Source organism: Gymnoscopelus braueri, assembly GCF_963280865.1.
Source record: "Gymnoscopelus braueri genome assembly, chromosome: 5".
Lineage (NCBI taxonomy): Eukaryota > Metazoa > Chordata > Actinopteri > Myctophiformes > Myctophidae > Gymnoscopelus > Gymnoscopelus braueri.
In genome coordinates, this window is record NC_137606.1 from 29,732,088 (window position 1) to 29,751,216 (window position 19,129).

The 19,129-nt window shown below is 40.9% G+C and overlaps 2 protein-coding genes across 2 annotated transcripts; one reads left to right on the plus strand and one right to left on the minus strand.

Annotated features, from left to right (window-relative positions):
* Positions 1-1,000: 1,000 nt before the first annotated feature.
* Positions 1,001-13,093, plus strand: LOC308086098 (uncharacterized protein). The gene is made up of 15 exons (XM_080429471.1): positions 1,001-1,104; positions 3,056-3,385; positions 3,503-3,802; positions 4,411-4,686; positions 4,774-4,921; positions 5,348-5,511; positions 5,691-5,978; positions 6,124-6,447; positions 6,881-7,195; positions 7,490-7,771; positions 8,016-8,175; positions 8,692-8,852; positions 9,103-9,178; positions 10,420-10,447; positions 10,617-13,093. Exons 1-15 carry the CDS (start codon positions 1,014-1,016, stop codon positions 10,755-10,757), a joined length of 3,084 nt encoding a protein of 1,027 aa, XP_080285597.1. The 5' UTR covers positions 1,001-1,013; the 3' UTR covers positions 10,758-13,093.
* Positions 13,094-15,121: 2,028 nt separating this feature from the next.
* On the minus strand, positions 15,122-19,129 carry rrp8 (ribosomal RNA processing 8). The gene is made up of 8 exons (XM_080429473.1): positions 18,894-19,129; positions 18,175-18,298; positions 17,814-18,081; positions 16,371-17,484; positions 16,134-16,263; positions 15,940-16,046; positions 15,739-15,835; positions 15,122-15,634 (listed from the first exon to the last, which is right to left on the minus strand). The coding sequence occupies exons 2-8, from the start codon at positions 18,283-18,285 to the stop codon at positions 15,521-15,523; spliced, it is 1,941 nt and encodes a 646-aa protein (XP_080285599.1). The 5' UTR covers positions 18,286-18,298; positions 18,894-19,129; the 3' UTR covers positions 15,122-15,520.

A 19,129-nucleotide genomic window follows, 5' to 3' on the forward strand; every position in this document is an offset into this window, starting at 1 on the left:
ATGAGCAGTGGTGGACTGTAAACTAAGTAACTAAGTACATTTACTCAATTATACTCATCTTTCACTTTATGTGTGTATGTACATTTTTCAACACTTTATGCTTCTACTCCATTACATCTCAGAAATATTGTACTACTTTTTACCTCACAAAATTTTGAAAACTTTGAAAACTTAGTTGCTTTGCAGATTTAGATTATTATCACCAAACATACATTAACCAATACATCAACCCTTTTTTATAGTTTGTCTATTCGAAAATAGCTGTTGTAGAAACCTGCGAAATGGGACATAATGCATAATGAGTACTTACACTTTTGTATTTTTACTCAAGTACAATTTTGAACACAGGACTTTTACTTTAACAGAGTATTTCTACATTGTGGAATTGCTACGTTTACTTAAGTCAAGCAATCCGAGTAGTTCTTCCACCAATGTATATGACTTAACAGAACATACATCCTGCCTAGTGACTCAACGCTGAAAAGAGGCAGGAAGAGATTGAAAACAGTGACATTCTTGTGTTCAATGTAATGTTAACTCTGAGATACAGTCAGGGGTCCAACTATTTATATGAAAAAGCTAAAGGGACACGTGGGTTTCAAAACACATTATATTGTACATTTGTGTGTGTTTATGTGTAAGCAAGCACATTCATGCATGGTCTTTTGAGTGGGTGTGATTTTTCATGCATGCATGTTTGTACTAATGTGGTCAAAGTCAGCTGTTATGTTACCTCTAACCTCAAGCCACAGAAGACGCAGAAGACACGCACGCACACACACACAGAAGACGCGCACGCACGCACGCACACACACACACACACACACACACACACACACACACACACACACACACACACACACACACACACACACACACACACACACACACACACACACACACACACACACACACACACACACACACACACACACAGACACACACAGACAGACAGACAGAGTACACAGAGTACACACCTATTTAAATACCCTCACACAACGTTTCAGAGGCAAATGCTGTTTGCCTCTGATACAAACATGGGATGCTCAAGGCTGTTGATCTTGGGTTTTGTCCTAAACGTTGCTCATTGCTTGGAATCCATGGGTAAGTCTGCAGTTACAATCCATCTGTGACTATGTGTTGTTTATGGGGTGTTTTTTTACTAGTCCTTAAAGTCTTATTTAACCTGTAGCATTCACAATGAACAGTGGTGCAATGGTTTTCCTTGGTGATTAGTTTAATCATGATTGCCTGCAAGCAATAAAACTGCAAGCAGAACATATTTTAAATTGTTATGCATCTTGTATAACAGAGAGTAGCATAAACTGCAGTTTCAGCACAACACAATATTAACATTAACACATTTGTAGAAGTAATTTGGCTGTTAGACTGCTATCATTGTGCGATCTCCTATTAAAGACATTTTAGTCATTTAAATGTTATGGATTATCTTATTGTTGAAAATGAGGCAATACCTCAGAATGTGATTTGTTTTGTGGTCAGGGAGTCTCTGTAATTATAGCTGATGATTACAAGTTTATCTCTAGTCTCTTGTCTATATAATTAAATAGAGGCCTTTAAATTTAAACTTGTAAAAGTTGCCTGTTAAATGCACCCACACTGACAGATATCTGCTCTCTGTCACTGCTTCATGGTTGTTCATTGTGAGAGAAGTGGCCCTTTGGGCTCTGTAAATCTAGTGAAGCACTGTTACTGTAGATGACTGTATGATTTCTGGCTGTTATTTAGTGATAAGGGGCCCTGTAGGCTATCCTTAAGGTGTGCCCTTTTCATGCTTGTCTGGGTTTGGTTTTGGCAATCATTTGTAAGAGCAAATAATCTTTATGGATTATGTGCCCATAAGCCATGACATGCAGGATATTTATTTCTCCTTCTCTCTCTTTCTTCCTCAAGTGGTTACGGAAAACTAGCCACATTGTTTCCATGTGCTATAATATACAGCAAGGCCCGTCCAGTAGCCTCATACTGTTATGTTGGTCAGTGTTAGGTTCATGCAGACTCGACTACTTTAAAGTAGGTTGCTGAGTGACTGTGTGACTGAGATCTTTCCATAACCCAATCTACTGAGCACGCAGTCATCACTTGGCACATAATGTGGTTTTCATGTCATAAAAGTTGACCTTGCTACAATTTCAATGGGCTGATCGCGCAGATAGTGTCCTCAAGCGTACCATGACAAAAAGACAGCAGAGGAAACAGGATGAGAGGTCCTTGGTATGCATACAGTCTACACACTGTCCTCCTCCAAGCGTTAAAAACTGTCAGGATTTATTAAAAGCCCTTTCCCTCTGATACCTCATGAGACATCGTGCCTGATGTCTCAACAGTGAAAATGGAAAAGGTGAGCAGTGCTGGGTACAGAGCAGAGCATCACTTTTGGACTGTTTTCATTTCATTACAATAATGGACCCCTCCATTAAATCTGTACTGCTAGGACAAGACCACATTTATCAAATGTCACTAACAGAGTCCATCCACATCATTTTGTCTGAGTGAGAATATGAGCATATAACACACCTTTTTTGGGAGATACAGTCTATCTATCGCTTACCAAATTATCAGTTATTTCCATTATTATCATTATAAGCCTTGCACCTCAATTTGCTTTATTTTAGTGAAATGACGTTACTTGCTGCCCATAAATAAAATTACAATAGAGCACTGTTCTGTCCAATACACGTAATAGAGCTCGTTTGTATAGATTCTCGACTATACCCTATTCTCTGACAGTGGATCAAAGCTTAAAACTCCAATGGTGAAAGACAATGGGCTTGACAGAGTCCCCTTTCATAGCCAAACCAATAGACATCTATCAACTCATTCTCTATCCTCTCACTAATGGGAACAACAGTGTTTTTGTCTCCCTAAACGGAAATTACATTTGCCATTGTCAGCTGTACTGTATGAACAGTGTTTATATAATCTACCGTTTACGTCTGACCTGTGATGAATCAATTAAGGGCCACTTGATCTTTGCCAATGCATAGGCCTACTGGTTTCTGTACATGTAACACTGCATTGTTCTGTGTCTCAGATAGGGGTGAAAATCCGGATGTCAAGACAGAACATAATGTCACAGGGATCCTGGGAGAGGCTGTGTACCTGAGCTGTCAGTATATGGGCCAGAACCCCATCAGCTCTGCCCTTTGGAAACGTAAAATAAAAACGAAGAATAAGATATTGGCAGGTTTTAAAAACAACAACACCTTTAGCAGCCACGGATCGGACTTCTCTACCCCTGCCTCTGCCACCAACCTCACAGTGAAAATGACGGTGTCCAGCGTCGAGGCAGAGGGAGAATACACCTGTGTGTTTTCGTCCGATGAGGAGGAATTTACAAGCAGTGTGCTCCTCACTGTTTTAGGTAAGCCCATGTGAAGGACTTGGTAGGGGCAGCATACAACACTGCCCTTCATGAAAATTTACAAGATTAATTTGTGCATTCATTCATATTCATTCACTCATACGTATGTACATGCAGCCCGGCCTGACATCCATACACTGGTAACAGAAGAGACTGTTGGTGGGACCAACTATCAGTCAGTCCTGTGTTCTGCTGTCGGCGGTAGACCTACGCCTCAGATCAGCTGGCTCATCAATGGTATTCCTCCCATCAGTGACCATTTCACTGTGACGCTGAACAGAACCAATCCTCCAGATGACATAAGCAGCATCCTCCGCTTTGCCACCCACCTACAAGATCATGACAGCGTCACATGTGTGGTCCAACACCCTACTCTACTCAACCCCAAACTCACCACAGTGGCAGTGGATACCTACGGTAAGTTGCTAAATGACGCTTAGTCACCAGACGGGGACTCATAATGCCTTCTTAAACCAAGCTGACTTCACATTGCTACAGTAACATCCTCATTTCTCGCATTTGCTTCGCATGCTGTAAGCTGGCCATATCACAGGGACAATACATGCATTACATCATACTGTGCAAAAGTATTGAATTCAAAACATGAATTCATCCAGAGATACATTATATCAAATCTAATCGTTCTTCATTAGATAATAATAATAATAATACCACATACTGTACAGTATGTATTCGATAATAAACTCTCATATCTTCTGGTTTCTTGCTGTTCTCTTAGTAGCTTTAGTTCTGACAGCAGCTGCATCCGACATCTGCTCTCAGCCGTAGCCCAGCCAGCAGATGGGACAGGTGATAAGTCTAAGTCAGCATTCTCTTAAACCCAAACTGCAGACCTGCAGGCCCTGTGTTTACCTAACATTTGGTTCATCCGGCCTCCCGCTCTCTGTGTTACAGAACCCCCCTCTAAGCTGCTATTAGCGGTTTTGACAGTTTCATTTACAAACAGAACCACGATCCACTGCAGGAAAATATTTATCCTTTCCTAATTTTTCACATTTATACAGTTACTCCAAACGTGACCATTACAGCCATTACAGAGGAAGAGAGTGAATACTTTGCAGTCACCTGCGTGGCATCTGGAGGAAGACCTGAGACCGCCATAGCTCTGTTAGTGGACACTGATGAAGAATTGCAAGGGGAAAATGACACCAGCTCAGACGTTCAAACAACCTCTTATCGCCTCCTTGCACAGCTGTACGAAGGACACAACATCACCTGTGTTTTTGACCATCCCAAATTAACGCACAGGGAGTTACGGTCATTTCAACTGCCTGCCTTCTGTGAGTACTGCCGCAATTTGACATTTGAAAGAATGCCCGTTGATGCTTGTGAGTTAGAAGAAAACTGAGATGTTTTCTATTCTGCAGATATATCTGAACTTCAGCTCATGCACTCGGGGCTTGTGAACACCAGCAACAAAGTCCAAGCCATAGAAGTAATGGAGGGTGAGAGGGACTTCAGTATAGGTCTACGTGTCATTGGAAATGCACCCCGTTACACAGTCTCTTGTACCAAGTAAGGCCTATTACAATTTGACTGTTGTGGTGTTTCCTTTCTGTTTCCTTTCTGAGATTTCATTGGCTACTGCTGCAAAACAAATAGTATCGATACTACTCATATGTACCGTAAGATATGCCCACAGTTTCAACTGACTTCCTCAAATGCTGAGGATGTGGTAAAACGTTTGGTGGCAGGTGGTGCTGGGTCGCAAGACAAATTTCAGTGTGAACTGACAATAAAGTATTATCGTATCGTATCGTATCGTATCGTATCGTATCGTAGGTACAATAGCAGACACATTTCCGTGTTCAAGAATGCTTGTTTTAAAGGAAAAGCCTGTGATCACAAGAGGTTTTATTTATGTGAATTAAAACATTTTTTAATTAAGATTTACTTTTGTGATAACTACACTGCATGTTTTGTTCATGTGTTTCCTTCTAGAGACGATGAGCCCTTACCACTGAGTGTGGAGGTGGTGGGCAGTGCCCTCACAGTTCAGGGCCCTGTGGGTCTTCACCATGCAGGCCTGTATAAATGTGTAGCCTCATATCACAGACACAGGGCATTGGTACAAATTGAAATCACAGTTAAACCAGAAGAGCCAGGTATGTGAAAGCTCTCGTACCGGTATATACGGTTAATTTGACTGCTTATATAGAATTTCAATACATTAAGATAAGGAAATGCTGTCATTAAAATGTTTATGACTCTGAATTTCCTCCATCATATTGCGATGAATTATTGATATTGAACCCTCTCTGCACTCTCTCTCTCTTTCAATCAGATTTTATTCCTCCTACAATAACAGTTGATTTGTGGAACAGACCTGTAGACAGGGTCATTGAGTGCTCAGCTGCTAATGCGGCTCCTGCAGCCAATGTGTCCTGGCTCCTACCAGAGGGTGTGGCTGATGACTCCAGGTTGAATTTCACTTCTCATAATGGAAGTCACTCCGTCAGAGCAGTTCTAGTCCTCCCTGCATGCTTGCCTCAGGAGCGCACTGTACAATGTGTGATTGATCATCCTGTGTTTGAGGAGCCACAGCACAGGAGGATAACACTTCCACTATGTGGTGTGTTGAACAAATCTATGAATGCTTTTGTTAGAGTTATGGAACTATTTTAACAGATTAAGGTACCATATGGTTTTCTTTTTCCACTTTTTCCTCTGTATGAATCCTGTTTACTCAACAATTCACCTCATGTGTTCCCCTATAGTTCCCCCTAACATCACCACAAAGTACAGCACTGAATGGAGAGGAGGTGAAGAGCATGCAGTGGTGCAGTGCCACGTGGAAAGTGTTGCAACTGCAGCAGGCATATCCTGGCATACCGGGGAGACTGACACAGACAATAGCACAAGTCACGTGGAGGAAGTTGAGATGCAGCGTGAGATCCAAGCCAGTGGCCTGGTGATGGTCTCTACTACTAGCACTGTGCGATTCCCATCTACTGCGTATTCTGGACAGAACTTGACATGCGTGGTGGAGCATCCGAGTCTGGAGGAGCCCGAGAGGAGAGAGATACACATACCTTTCCTGAGTACGTTATCCTCAAATTCTGCAGTCTATAGATGTGTGTTGTGCACTCTAGAAACACAGTTTCTGTTCTGTCTGTATGCCAGTCCGCACCCCCCCCCACACACACACACACACACACGCACAACGCACCCACATAAGGTTTTCTTTTTTCACGTTCTCTCCATATGAATCCAGTTTACTCAAACTCAAGCACAAACAAACGCACGCACGCACGCACACACACACACACACACACACACACACACACACACACACACACACACACACACACACACACACACACACACACACACACACACACACACACACACACACACACACACACACACACACACGCACAACGCACCCACATAAGGCTTTCTTTTTCCACGTTCTCTCCACATGAATCCAGTTTACTCAACAATTCACCTGTGTGTTCATGTGTTCCCCTATAGTTCCCCCTAACATCACCACAAAGTACAGCACTGAATGGAGTGGAGGTGAAGAGCATGCAGTGGTGCAGTGCCGCGTGGAAAGTGTTGCAACTGCAGCATCCATATCGTGGCGTACCGGGGAGACTGACAGTGACAATAGCACAAGTCATCTGAAGGAAGTTAGGCAGCGTGAGATCCAAGCCAGTGGCCTGGTGATGGTCTCTAGCACTGTACGATTTCCATCTACTGCTTATTCTGGCCAGAATTTGACCTGCGTGGTGGAGCATCAGAGTCTGGAAGAGCCAGAGAGGAGAGAGATACACATACCTTTGCTGAGTACGTTATGCAGTCTAGATGTGTGTTGTGCACAATTATGCACCCCCCTCCCACACACACACACACACGCACACACACACACACACACACACACACACACACACACACACACACACACACACACACACACACACACACACACACACACACACACACACACACACACACACACACACACACACACACACACACACACACACACACACACACACACACACACACACACACACACACACACACACACACACATAAACTCACGTCTTTCCTCTCTCCCCCCACCTTTCTTTTTTTCAGAGTCCCCTATGCTGAGTGTTTCTGTAGTGACACAGCAGAACTCCCCTATCTGGCTGGCAGAGTGTGACTACAGAGCTGAGGGTGTTAGGGCAAACCTCACCTGGCTCCTACCTGAAAACAGCCCAGGCCAAACATCCGTCCAGTCTATGCATGAAGGACGCACACTGCACATCAGGCTGACATACCAGTTCCCACTGGCTGCTCTTGAGGGTCAAGATCTAACCTGTGCGATGCAACGCTCTGGGATGATGGACACGAGGACAATACATATCCCCAGATACTGTAAGTGTGGGGGACTATCATCACATCCTTAAACATCCTCCAAAGAAACAGGAAAACTTTAAATCGTGCAGATGTTATAGTTCAGATGTTTAGTAAGCAAATAAGTACTTCTTGCTTACTCAGCATTATGAAAAATCCATTATAATACCCATGGGAAATGTAGATGGTTTTATTTACCTTGGCTCATCTGGATGTCTGTGAGTTGTTTTGTACTGAACCAATCTGTGTGATTTCCCTCTTCTAGACATCTATGTAGGAATGCTAGACCATACAACTCAACTGCAAACTCGCCCTGGCAGAGAGCATATGATCCACAGACTGGTTCTCCAAAAGAATCTGCACAGCGAGAGGTTATTGCTGAATGTCAGCGGCAATGTGCCAGCTTACAACCTTACCTGCCAAAGGTGCAGTATAGCTTAACCTCTCTACTCACCCTTCTTCACTATGAGATTGTGTTTGTAAACACTGGATATAGCAGAGTTCTGTTTTCTTAACCCCTCCGCTTTATGAAGGAGCCATTATAGGTATATTATGAATGAGGAAAGGTGGCTTCCTTCAATGTCATTACTTTATGTTAATTTGCGGTTATGGCTGATCTCCTCTGTGATGTTTTATTTGGGTGTTTAATAAGAGAATGAAATAGGTGTGGTGCCATAAATGTATGTGCAATTAAGGCATCATCAGAGTTTATATGAGGGAAGAGGAGTCCTGATTGATATGACACAGACTGGCACCATAGAAGCCTTTTATCGGAGAGGATGAGTTACTCAAAAAGACCTTCACGACACTATCCTCAGTTACTTCCTCTCATACATCCACACAGACTCTTTTGATATGGATCCCAATATTTAGATAACCAAGATGCTTCAATGTTTCAAGTCAAATTACCACATAATTAAAAGGCAGACATTGTGTTTCAGGAATGATGGCTCGCTGGTTCAGATGAAGGGTGATGCTCTGGTCTTCCAGTCTGAAGTCACAGAGCAGGATGAAGGCCTGTACCTCTGCGTTGCCTCTTTCCATCACCACGAAGCCAAACTCTATATTCAAGTAGAGGTTGTGTCAGAGGACAAGCAATATTGTGAGTAACTACAATTTATGTTATGTTCTGAATAATAACTATCTGCTCTAGCCTTACAGCAGTGTTATGACATATTATGTACAGTATATGGATTGTATGTTTCTTTTACTATGGGAATCTGCTTCAAAACTAATATAGCATAATAGAAATAAAAGTAAGAAATATATTTCTTAACAGAATTATATTTCTATAGATAACTAATCAATAAATCTGTCCATTTCTGTGCTCTGTGTGCATGTTCATGATGCAGCGATGGTCATCATCATTGGCATATGTTCAGCCACAGCGCTCGCTCTCATACTTGGTGTCACGCTATGGATGTTATGGTGAGTAAAATGCCACCGCTGGTGACAGGTTGCAGCTCGACAAGTGACCTATCGATGGGTACATGATGACGACAAGGCGGCATGTGAAATGTAACAAAGTCAAAAAACAGGATGTGTGAAGCGTTAACCCAGCTCACCAAAGCCAAAGCTTCACACAGTGCTATTCATAAACAGGATGCAGTGTGGCAGCGCAGACAGGTACATGATGTGCCACCACAACCCTACGTCTAGACACAGGTGTGTGTTCACCCTGACACTGGGGTGACAACAACAGATTTATTGTTCCAAATTTCAATTTGAACAAGTCTGTGTTTTAGCCGTGTTACACATAGGTGTTTCACTAGTCCGTCTCCCCTTCATCTGTATACAGTTACTTTGTGCCACTTTGATGAACGGAAGCTGCGGTAAGCGTTACAACAACTCCACATCTGGTTAAGTCGTAGCTGGATAAATACTGAAGCAGATTGTGGAATGAACATTTAAAATTACAGTACACATTTAACTTATGCTATTGTTGGAAGTAATAATATATTGGTGTCTCATTATTCCAGATAAGGGATATCTCCAATGATCCAAGACATTATTTATTAAGAGGTTCCTGTTTTTCCACTTCCCACGATTGGCTACATCTAACTTCTCAAGAATGTACACATGTCTAGACCATCAGGACTCTGAGTGCAGACATGGTGAATGCAGAACCACTGTGTGACAGAATAGCAGTTCATAGGCTATTTCAATAGGCTTATTTCTCTGGTCAGAACATTTGGTCAAGGTGCCATTGGCGAGTGAGCCTCTGCCCCATTATCCCCTTGTTCCTGGGGGGGGGGTCCTGTCAAGCTAATTTGGGAAGGTCAGTCAGATAGCATACACAGAGAAAACATGACTCCCCAGGAGAAAACCTATTTTGGGATTTGCCGTCACCTCACCGATGGTAGGAACACGTTTTGACAGGAGCATGTCTTCATTGGGCATGGCTGGAGTCATTGGGGTCACGACGTGTGCTGCTGCTTCTGACATCAGAAGATCAATGATGATGACCGGGGTCACCACAATTCTTTATTGATATTCCTGTCACATAATGCATTCACACTTGCAGGTAGCGTGACACTAATCTATTGGACTGAATCACAGTGCCACTTATAGGTGTTTGTCAGTACTTCAGCAATGTAATAATGCAGAAACTTAACGATATTACATTTTATGATAAATGCATTATAATTTTTTTTAATCAATTTTTTCAGTAACCGAAACAACGGAGGTCGAACTAAGGTAAGGCATGAAAATAAAGAATCTTCTCATTAAATCTTCTGTTACCCAGTATAGTGTTTCTCTGATTTGGTCACCAAAACTATTTACACTGCACCCCCTTAAGGTTATCAACCCTTTTAAATTCCTCTTCTACCCTCCTTTTCTTTGTATGTGTACATATTATGTTTAGAAAAGGGAGTCCCTTGCAGCCTTGACTACTTTGATGTCACCGCCTTGTTCTCCGGAGCTGAAGAAGATGGAAGGAAATGGGGAAGAGTATGCCCAGCTGGTCAGCTACTCCATTGTCATTGATGTCACGTCTACTGTTTGAACAACCAGCTTACATTGAGTTACTAGGATTGCAGTTTGTGAACAAACCATCACTGATAGTGTGCTAAAGTGAGCGGCATGAGGTGAGCTGTCAAGGTGTAGCAGCATCAGCTGAGCTGTGTATTTTAGTTTTTGTGCTATATTGGTGGGAACTGTGATTAGCTGGTTACTGAGCATTGTTGCAATATTCTTCCCAGGATAGCTGGGTAAGACTTAAGCTGTGATTGGCTGTCGATTCATGAGGCCATCGGCTGTTTGGGGCGAGTACTTGCTTGCCTAGTGGCTCGCTCAGGTGCACCTCACGAGCCTCAAGGCCTCGCTGTCGGATCGCCTGACTTGTTGTCAAGTCATTTAAAAAGTTGTGCATTTGTTGTAAAACATTGCACAAATGCAGGATCAAAAACGAGCGTTCGAGCCATCCTTGGAAAAACAATATAGCTTACCTGAGCTGTGTAGTTTGCTGTGATTGGTCTACTTTTATGGTGACTATGATTTAAGCAATATTACACGAGAGGGTGTGCTTTACCGTCATTATTAGCACGCCTGTGATGCGGTCAGGAACGAGGCGCAGCCGAGTTCCGCCGCGATCACAGAAGTGCTAATAATGTAAGGTAAAGCACACCCTCGAGTGTAATATTGCGATTATACAACAGTTACCAACAAAACACATCCAAATGTATTCATATTGTGGGGCAATTCATAATAAAAAAAATTCGCTTATCCGTTTCCCTGTAAAGAGAATAGTTTATTTGACTGAGACAAAATAGTCCCTGTGGCAGCGCAGCACTCTGTCTCTCTGACTCTCGTCTCATCAACACAGCTGATTCCAGTAGGCTATATGCTCCGTCGTACGATCGTGTTACGTGGCCAAAATAACTGATCTACAAGCTCACAACGCGTCAAGATGGCGATGCCTTGTGAACTTGTAGATCGGCTATTTTTGCCGTGCGATACCTTCGTACGATAAAGTATAACATACACTGGACTGTTAACGAAATGGGAGTAATTTTACTTTAACACAGGAGGATATTTATACAGTATGGATGTTACCATTGAAATAAAGCACACTTTTTTCCAGTTATTCCTTTTATTATAGGATTTTAGGCGATTTAGTGTGCTCTCTTCTAACCATTGATCAACAGTAAGTCCACCAAATAAGTCAAAATTAACAACATCTTGCGTAGCTGTTTGTTCTCCGCCCGGTGGCGGCGGTGGGTACTGTCTGTTTGTTTTCCTACCGTGGGACAGTCACAGCGTGACTTCACAGCACAGCTGTGTCATATATGGTCTAATCAAGTGCGGACTGCAGTGCGGAGTGATTTATTTAATGTGATTAGGCCCGTGATATGATGCTGGTTTGAAGCACGGCTAGAAAGCTATTTCAACCAATCAGATTGCTTGGTCGGAACTACCTGTTGTATAATGGTGTATCAGTCAGTCAGTTGAGTTGAGTAGTTTTCTGTGACTGGTCTAATTTTGTTGGGACACAGATGGTCTACATTTCTGGGGACATACCGGTACATACAAACCAACCCTGTTCTAGACGGCTAGTCCCTTGGGTACCACACCATAAAAACGTCTTTCTTCAATATTCAAAAGCATTTTATGTAAAATGAACATCTGGTGCTGTCTTACACAAGGTATTAAGAGATATCGTTTTTTGTTTATGTATTGAGGCAGCAGTTTTTTCTAAAGGCAGATTTATGCTTTTCATTTCTAGTAACAGTTTCAGGCAATATTATTTTGACAACTTTAATTCAAGTAGATTTTCTTTGCATAGCTGCAGTACCTGCAGGCATTTGAAATTTGAAAGGCATTTGGATCACAATATTTTACTTGTCATATAAGTTTTGTTGGAATAAATTACCTAGCTTTAAATTGGTTTGGTCTTATCTTTCTAAGAGGTATTTCCCTATCAAATTAATAAATTCAGTTTTCTCCCTTGTTAACCTTAAGTGGTTTGCCCCGAGGCTCAATTTTGGGTCCCATTCTATGTAGGTATATTGTGTGCAGGGGCGTCTGCTATCAAGGAAAGCTCTACTCAGTTCCAAAGACTATAGCAACAAAGGGGGAACAGGCATTTGTCAAAGTTATGGAATGACCTACCATTTATACTGTGTACAGTTACTTTATTATTGCTTATCTTATTTTAAATTTCAGCTGAAAACACACTTTTTAAAATCTGCATTTGAGTTTGTTCCATTTTGTTGTAGGGCTACGTATTTTCTATCTTATTGTTTTATTCTATTTACCCTATTTTACTGTATTAATGTGTCTGTCTAAGAACTTTGTAATGTTAAGAAAAAAATGCTATATAAATAAAGTTATTATAATGTATTATTACTGTATGTACATTTCCTTCACCTTTTTCCAGGCCCTCCACACATAAAATATGTAGCCTACTCCCACACAGTGTTGCTTATAGCACACAGGGGAACACAATTCTAAACTGGTAGGCTACTCTGTTGCAACAATTGCCACATCACAGAACTAGTAATACAATGTGTATAAACTGTGCACAAAAATCTGACAATACTTAGTGCACTTGCGTCTCCATCATTCAACATAATGACAAGCTGCACTGAACTGCAGTGTTATTCCGCCCTCTTGTGGTGAATGAGTAGCCTATACATACACAAATGAGGTATAAAGCTATGGTCATAATGACAGTGATAAATACATCTGCTATATTTCAGTTGATAAAGTAACCAAACAACATATGGAACCATTATCTAACTCATAACCAAAAAAGTACCAGATCAGAATGTGAATCTTCACTGATTATCTCATCTCTGTCACACCAGCACTGAGTTAAAGGTAGGGTAAGTGATTTTTATTTGTTAAAATAAGTGTTAAATACCTCTATATTCTCAATAGAGGACGGCCAGGAGGCTATAGAGGATAAACAAGTGAAATTGGAAGTGATGACACAAAGAAATGAGCACACAAAATTGGAACTGGAACACTATAAGTTAGAGCTTATTAATGGGTAGCCCTAGCCTACTCTCTCCTGATTGACAGAAATTGGCAACCCACCTGAAGAGCTGGAGAGACAGGGAGACCCCCGTTACTGAACAGACACTAGCAATGATTACAGTGTTACAGTGTTACAGTACAGTCAGAATACAGTGCTTTAAACTTTTAACTAAAAGCTTTTTGTTTTAACAAAAAATATCTTTTACCCTACCTACCTTTGATATATTTGTGTAAAACATATAAGAATCTCAAGGGGCTACTCCTAATAAAGAATTTCAATATCTATATAGATAGCACTAACTCTGGTAAAGTGTAACATGGCCTGCTATGGTGCCTAATCCTACGGATTATACCATTGTCAATTTACTTTATGTGGGTTACGCGGTCGACACACGCTGACACTTTGCACCTTCATCCCATGTACAATGTGCTGACTTTATTTTTTCTTGCACCTATAACGTCCATAGCATATCAGCAGCCCAGTGGTTCTCAACCTTTTCAGGCCGTGACCCCCCAAAATAATTATTTAAACTGGGGACACCCCAAAATAATCATATTTGACCTGGAGACCCCTCAAAATAATCATATTTGACCTGGGGACCCCTCAAAATAATCATATTTGAGTTGAGGCACTACATTTTGTTTGACTGTTCCACAGATAAATATTGTGAAAATATGCCTGGCAGCTATTCTCTAATTTTTATTCTTATATTATTTGACAATTTGGCCAATGTTTGACCAGTTTTGATAGCAGGCCTATCTATAGTTTGTTGATTACTTTTGGTGCAGCAATGGTCTTTTTTCATTTCTTAACTTTTTTTTAGGTATGAAAAAGGTCTTAAAAGTCCTTAAATTGTCACTTCACTGTCAGCTGGGGACCCCGGTCCTGACCCACAGGTTGAGAACCACTGACATAACCTTCAGTATACAGTACTGCTGCTATGCTCACGCACCGGTCTTACATCAGGTACTTACCGCACCAGCTATACGAGTAAATATGTAGATCATTTGTTTTCTTTGATTGATCTCTTCCCCTTTCTTTTATGGAACAAAAAACGATGGAGCATGCACAAAAATGAATTTCACCCAACCCAATTGACAAACTCTACCTCGCTGAAATACTTCTTTAGGGCGCGCTCTCACCGCACTTTTATTTTACCTCTGGGGCAGAATCTGCGAATGCATTGTCAATGCAAATGCGTGGATTCTTGGCAAGACCATGAATCCACGCATTTGCATTGACAAAGCATTGGCAGATTCCGCCCCAGGGGTAAAATAAAAGTGCGGTGGGAGCGCGACCTTAGAAAGAAACCATTGACAAAACTATGACGCTGTGCAAAAACAGTATGAAATGCAAACAAAACCTTAACACAATGTCCAAGGTCACCCATTACTCACTTTTAATTATTCACATGCATTAATGCATGAATTGTTAATGCATTAACACGTTACAATATTTTTTGCCATATGATCAATTAGCAAGAGACAGCAGATAATTCCATATAAATGTGTATTATAAATAAATACAAATTCAATAGTTTCAGATTATGCGTTCATATTACTGAAATATGAGTAGAAAAGTACCCACATAAAGCATGTCATACATGGATCACTAATAAATCACTTCTGTTTAAATCTGCACATAGAAAGCAGAATCTAGGCACTGGGGGAAATGGGTGATCAGTACTGATTTTACAATACTATATTTATAGAAAACGCTTCGAACTGGTACTTTTGTAAAACATTAACAAATGACATCATTTGCTAATTTGCTTTCTTTTTCATTTGTCATCTTTTCTTATAGACACATGGCTTCAACTCCAATCTTGACTTCTTTATATTTGCTGGAGCATCTCCTGTCTTCACCAATTCAAAAGAGTAGAAGTGGGTGTTCTCTGTATCCTAAAGAAAATTAAAATAGATTAAGAAACAGCAAAAATACAACCACAGACAATACAATTACCATTGCATGCAATGAGTGTTTGGTGTCCTGTATCTCTACTTGCCTTCGACACCATCTTGAAACCAAAACTCGCCAATGCATTCAAGAAACTTCTCACATTGTCAAATCTGCTTGCCACTTCCGCTATTTTGAGGATACCCCTACAACAATTGTACAGAAGAGTTATTCAGATGTACACTATACGCACAGAAACTCGTAAAAAATAAATAAAATTGTATTGTTACAATAGCCAAACATATTTTACCCCTTCACCAAGACACGATTGGCTTCTGCTAAAAAATCACACAGGTTGGTTCCCATGAGAGAAAGGCAGAACACAGCAATGTCCACAGTGTTGTCTCCAAGAGGGACCTGTAAAGGGAGAGAGAGTATGTTTTATTTTAATAACGGAGACAGTGTGCAGTACTAGTCATTAAATACATCGGTCAACATACTCACTTTGGCCATGTCACAGACAGTTACAAGGTCACAAATGGGCGCCAAGTCAAAGCTATGCACTTTGTTCTTCACACTGAGTGCAATCTTACAGTCACCACAACCAAAGTCTGCAACCACCTGAGAGGGAGGCCTGAGAAAAAACATCACATGTATAAGCAAATACGGGACTAGAATATGGAATCTGAAACATTGTACCAAATTAGTTATTAAAAAGATGCTGCAATATGTATGTCTCACTTTTGCCGAATGAAGGAGATGATATCATCCACAGGATTTGATGGCCATCTCTGGACTTGGTTAGTGAAGCCCCGGTGGTAGACCCCAAATGCCTCAGGGTCCTGTTTGAACATGCGCTTCGCTTCACCGCTAGACGTTGTATACATAACCTCATTAAGGTAACGGAAACGAGCCGCTTCCAAGCGCTGCTCCATCCGGGCTCTGAGGGATGTAGAGTGGTCTACCTGAACCTCCTTGACGTCTTCCTTTGCATGTGTCTCCTCTTTCTCATCCTTCTGTTCTGCGGGATTTTCTTCTTTGTCTGGTCCATGGCCCTGGTCGAGCAGTCTCCGTAACTTCTGTCTTTTGAGGACCTGCTCTTTGCTCAACTCCAGTTTCATTCTTTTGCTGGGTGAAGCTTGCTGTTCATCACCGTCATCTGCTTCATGTTTCAAGTCTTGCACCGAGGATTTCTTTGCATCAATTCCTTGTTTCAACTTTTCCACTGAAATCATGACCTGCTCATCTTCTCTGGGTGTTTTTGTGGAAGGCAAGGCCTTTTCTATAGTTTTCCTTTTTTGTGGTTTGCGTTCCGTCTTCTTTTGTTGGGCTGCTTCATGTTTCGAGTCCTGCACCGAGGATTTCTTTGCATCAATTCCTTTTTTCAACTTGGGTGTTTTTGTGGGAGTCAAGGCCTTTTCTATAGTTTTCTTTTGTTGGGCTGCTTCATGTCTCGAGTCCTGCACCGAGGATTTCTTTGCATCAATTCCTTTTTTCAATTTGGGTGTTTTTGTGGGAGTCAAGGCCTTTTCTATAGTTTTCCTTTTTTGTGGTTTGTGTTCTGTTTTCTTTTGTTGGGCTGGTGTTTCAGAAAATTTTTTCTCATTGCTGTTGCTAGCCGAGTTCACTTTTTGTTGTTCCTCTGGGTTGTGTTGCCCTGGAATGGCTGCTTTAATTGATTCTTGTTCAGGGTTATTCGAGCTGAATTTATTTTTACATTTCTTTTTGTTCTTCATCTTGTTTTTCCAATGCTTTCTGCTTAGTTTATCTGTGTTCTGTTCTTCCATTTTGACAGCTGATTCCATTTCTTCACTTTTGCCTATAACTTCATCCGTGTTCTTGGCCTCTGAAGACACTGGAAGACAAAATACACATTAATTCAGCTCTGTTCGTTATCATGTTATTGACATACTGTATGTTTCTCACAAGACTTTCGATATTTCTTAAAACGTTTTGGCTGAATTTCTCTCATCATTGCTACCTAGATCTATGTTGCTATTTTCTGCCTTTTTTTCTGAGCGACCTGTTTGCTTTTTGTTTGTTTGTTTCATTCTCTTGGCTTGTGAAGAGACAATTTCTGTGTCATTATCATCACTGCTCTCATAAAAGGGACATCTTTCTTATAACACTTTGAGGATCGTAGATGAAATCAGCTTTATACTAGGTAACTTTTTAATTACTCACCAGATTTGTTGTCCTTTTTTGACTTTTTGGAAACCTTTTTCTCCTTCTCACCATCCAAATCTAAGCCATTATTTCCTCCCTCTTCACCTGACAGATCAGGTTTTTTTCGTATTCTGCGTCTTTTCTTCTTTTTCTGAGAAGGTTTCACAGTTTCTTCCTCACTGTCACTGCCATCCTGAGGGGCATCGCTTCTCCAGTCTGGTACCGATCCCAGTGCCTGGAGGGTTTGTATCAGGATCTTCCTATGGCTCTTCTTACCTCCCCTAGACTGTTCAGAGGAGAATCAGATTGAATACTCCAAATAACAAGCATTTAATTGGTAAATATCAACATATTATTTAACATGATTATTCAATTATACCTTAATATTTGTGATGTTATCAGACTCAGACTTCGGAGTGATGCTGAGAACAGCATTACTCAGGGCTTGAGCACCTGGTTCATCGTTCCACTCTTCATCCTCAAGAAACATATTTCCCCAGTACCTGAAATGAATGAGTAAATGTACAGTAATGCGTTAATGTAGATAACTGTATTATAGTATCTGATAGCCAGTGGTGTAAAGTAACTAAGTACATTTACTCAAGTATTGTACTTAAGTACAGTTTTGATGTGTTTTTACTTTACTGTATTTCCAGTTTTCAGTACTTTTACTTCTACTCCACTACATCTCAGGGGCAAATATTATACTTTTACTCCACTATAATTATTTGAAATCTTTAGTTACTCGTTACTTTGTAGATTATAATTACAAAACATACTTCGGCTATTTCATAATGGCAGATCTACAAGCTCACATGCTTGCACATTGTGAGCTTGTAGATCTGCTATTTTCAAAAGATTGAATACATTTGAAAACTTGTGAAATGGGACATTCTGCATAATGAGTACTTTCTATTTTTAGTACTTTAAGTACATTTTGATACCGATACTTTTGTACTTTTACTCAAGTACATTTTGAATTCCGGACTTTTACTTGTAGAGTATTTCTACATTGCAGCATCGATACTTAACTTAAGTAAAAAAAAAATCGGAGTACTTTTTCCACCACTGCTGCAAGCAATATAAGACAGAACCTACCTGACTGGCCAACCTGGTGAACGCTAACTCCACAGCACGGCTAACGCTAGTTATTACAGCTATTCAAAACCACAGCTTTGCCAACAGCGACTTGACTTTACAGACCATTCAGCTTTAGTTATGTATATTAGCAGTGTTGGTACATGGATGTTTCCAGTCGTGAATGTTTAGCTAGATCGCGTTGTTGTTACATTCATATTTTTGCTCAAGCCACGTTGGTTCCCTTCACAGGGATC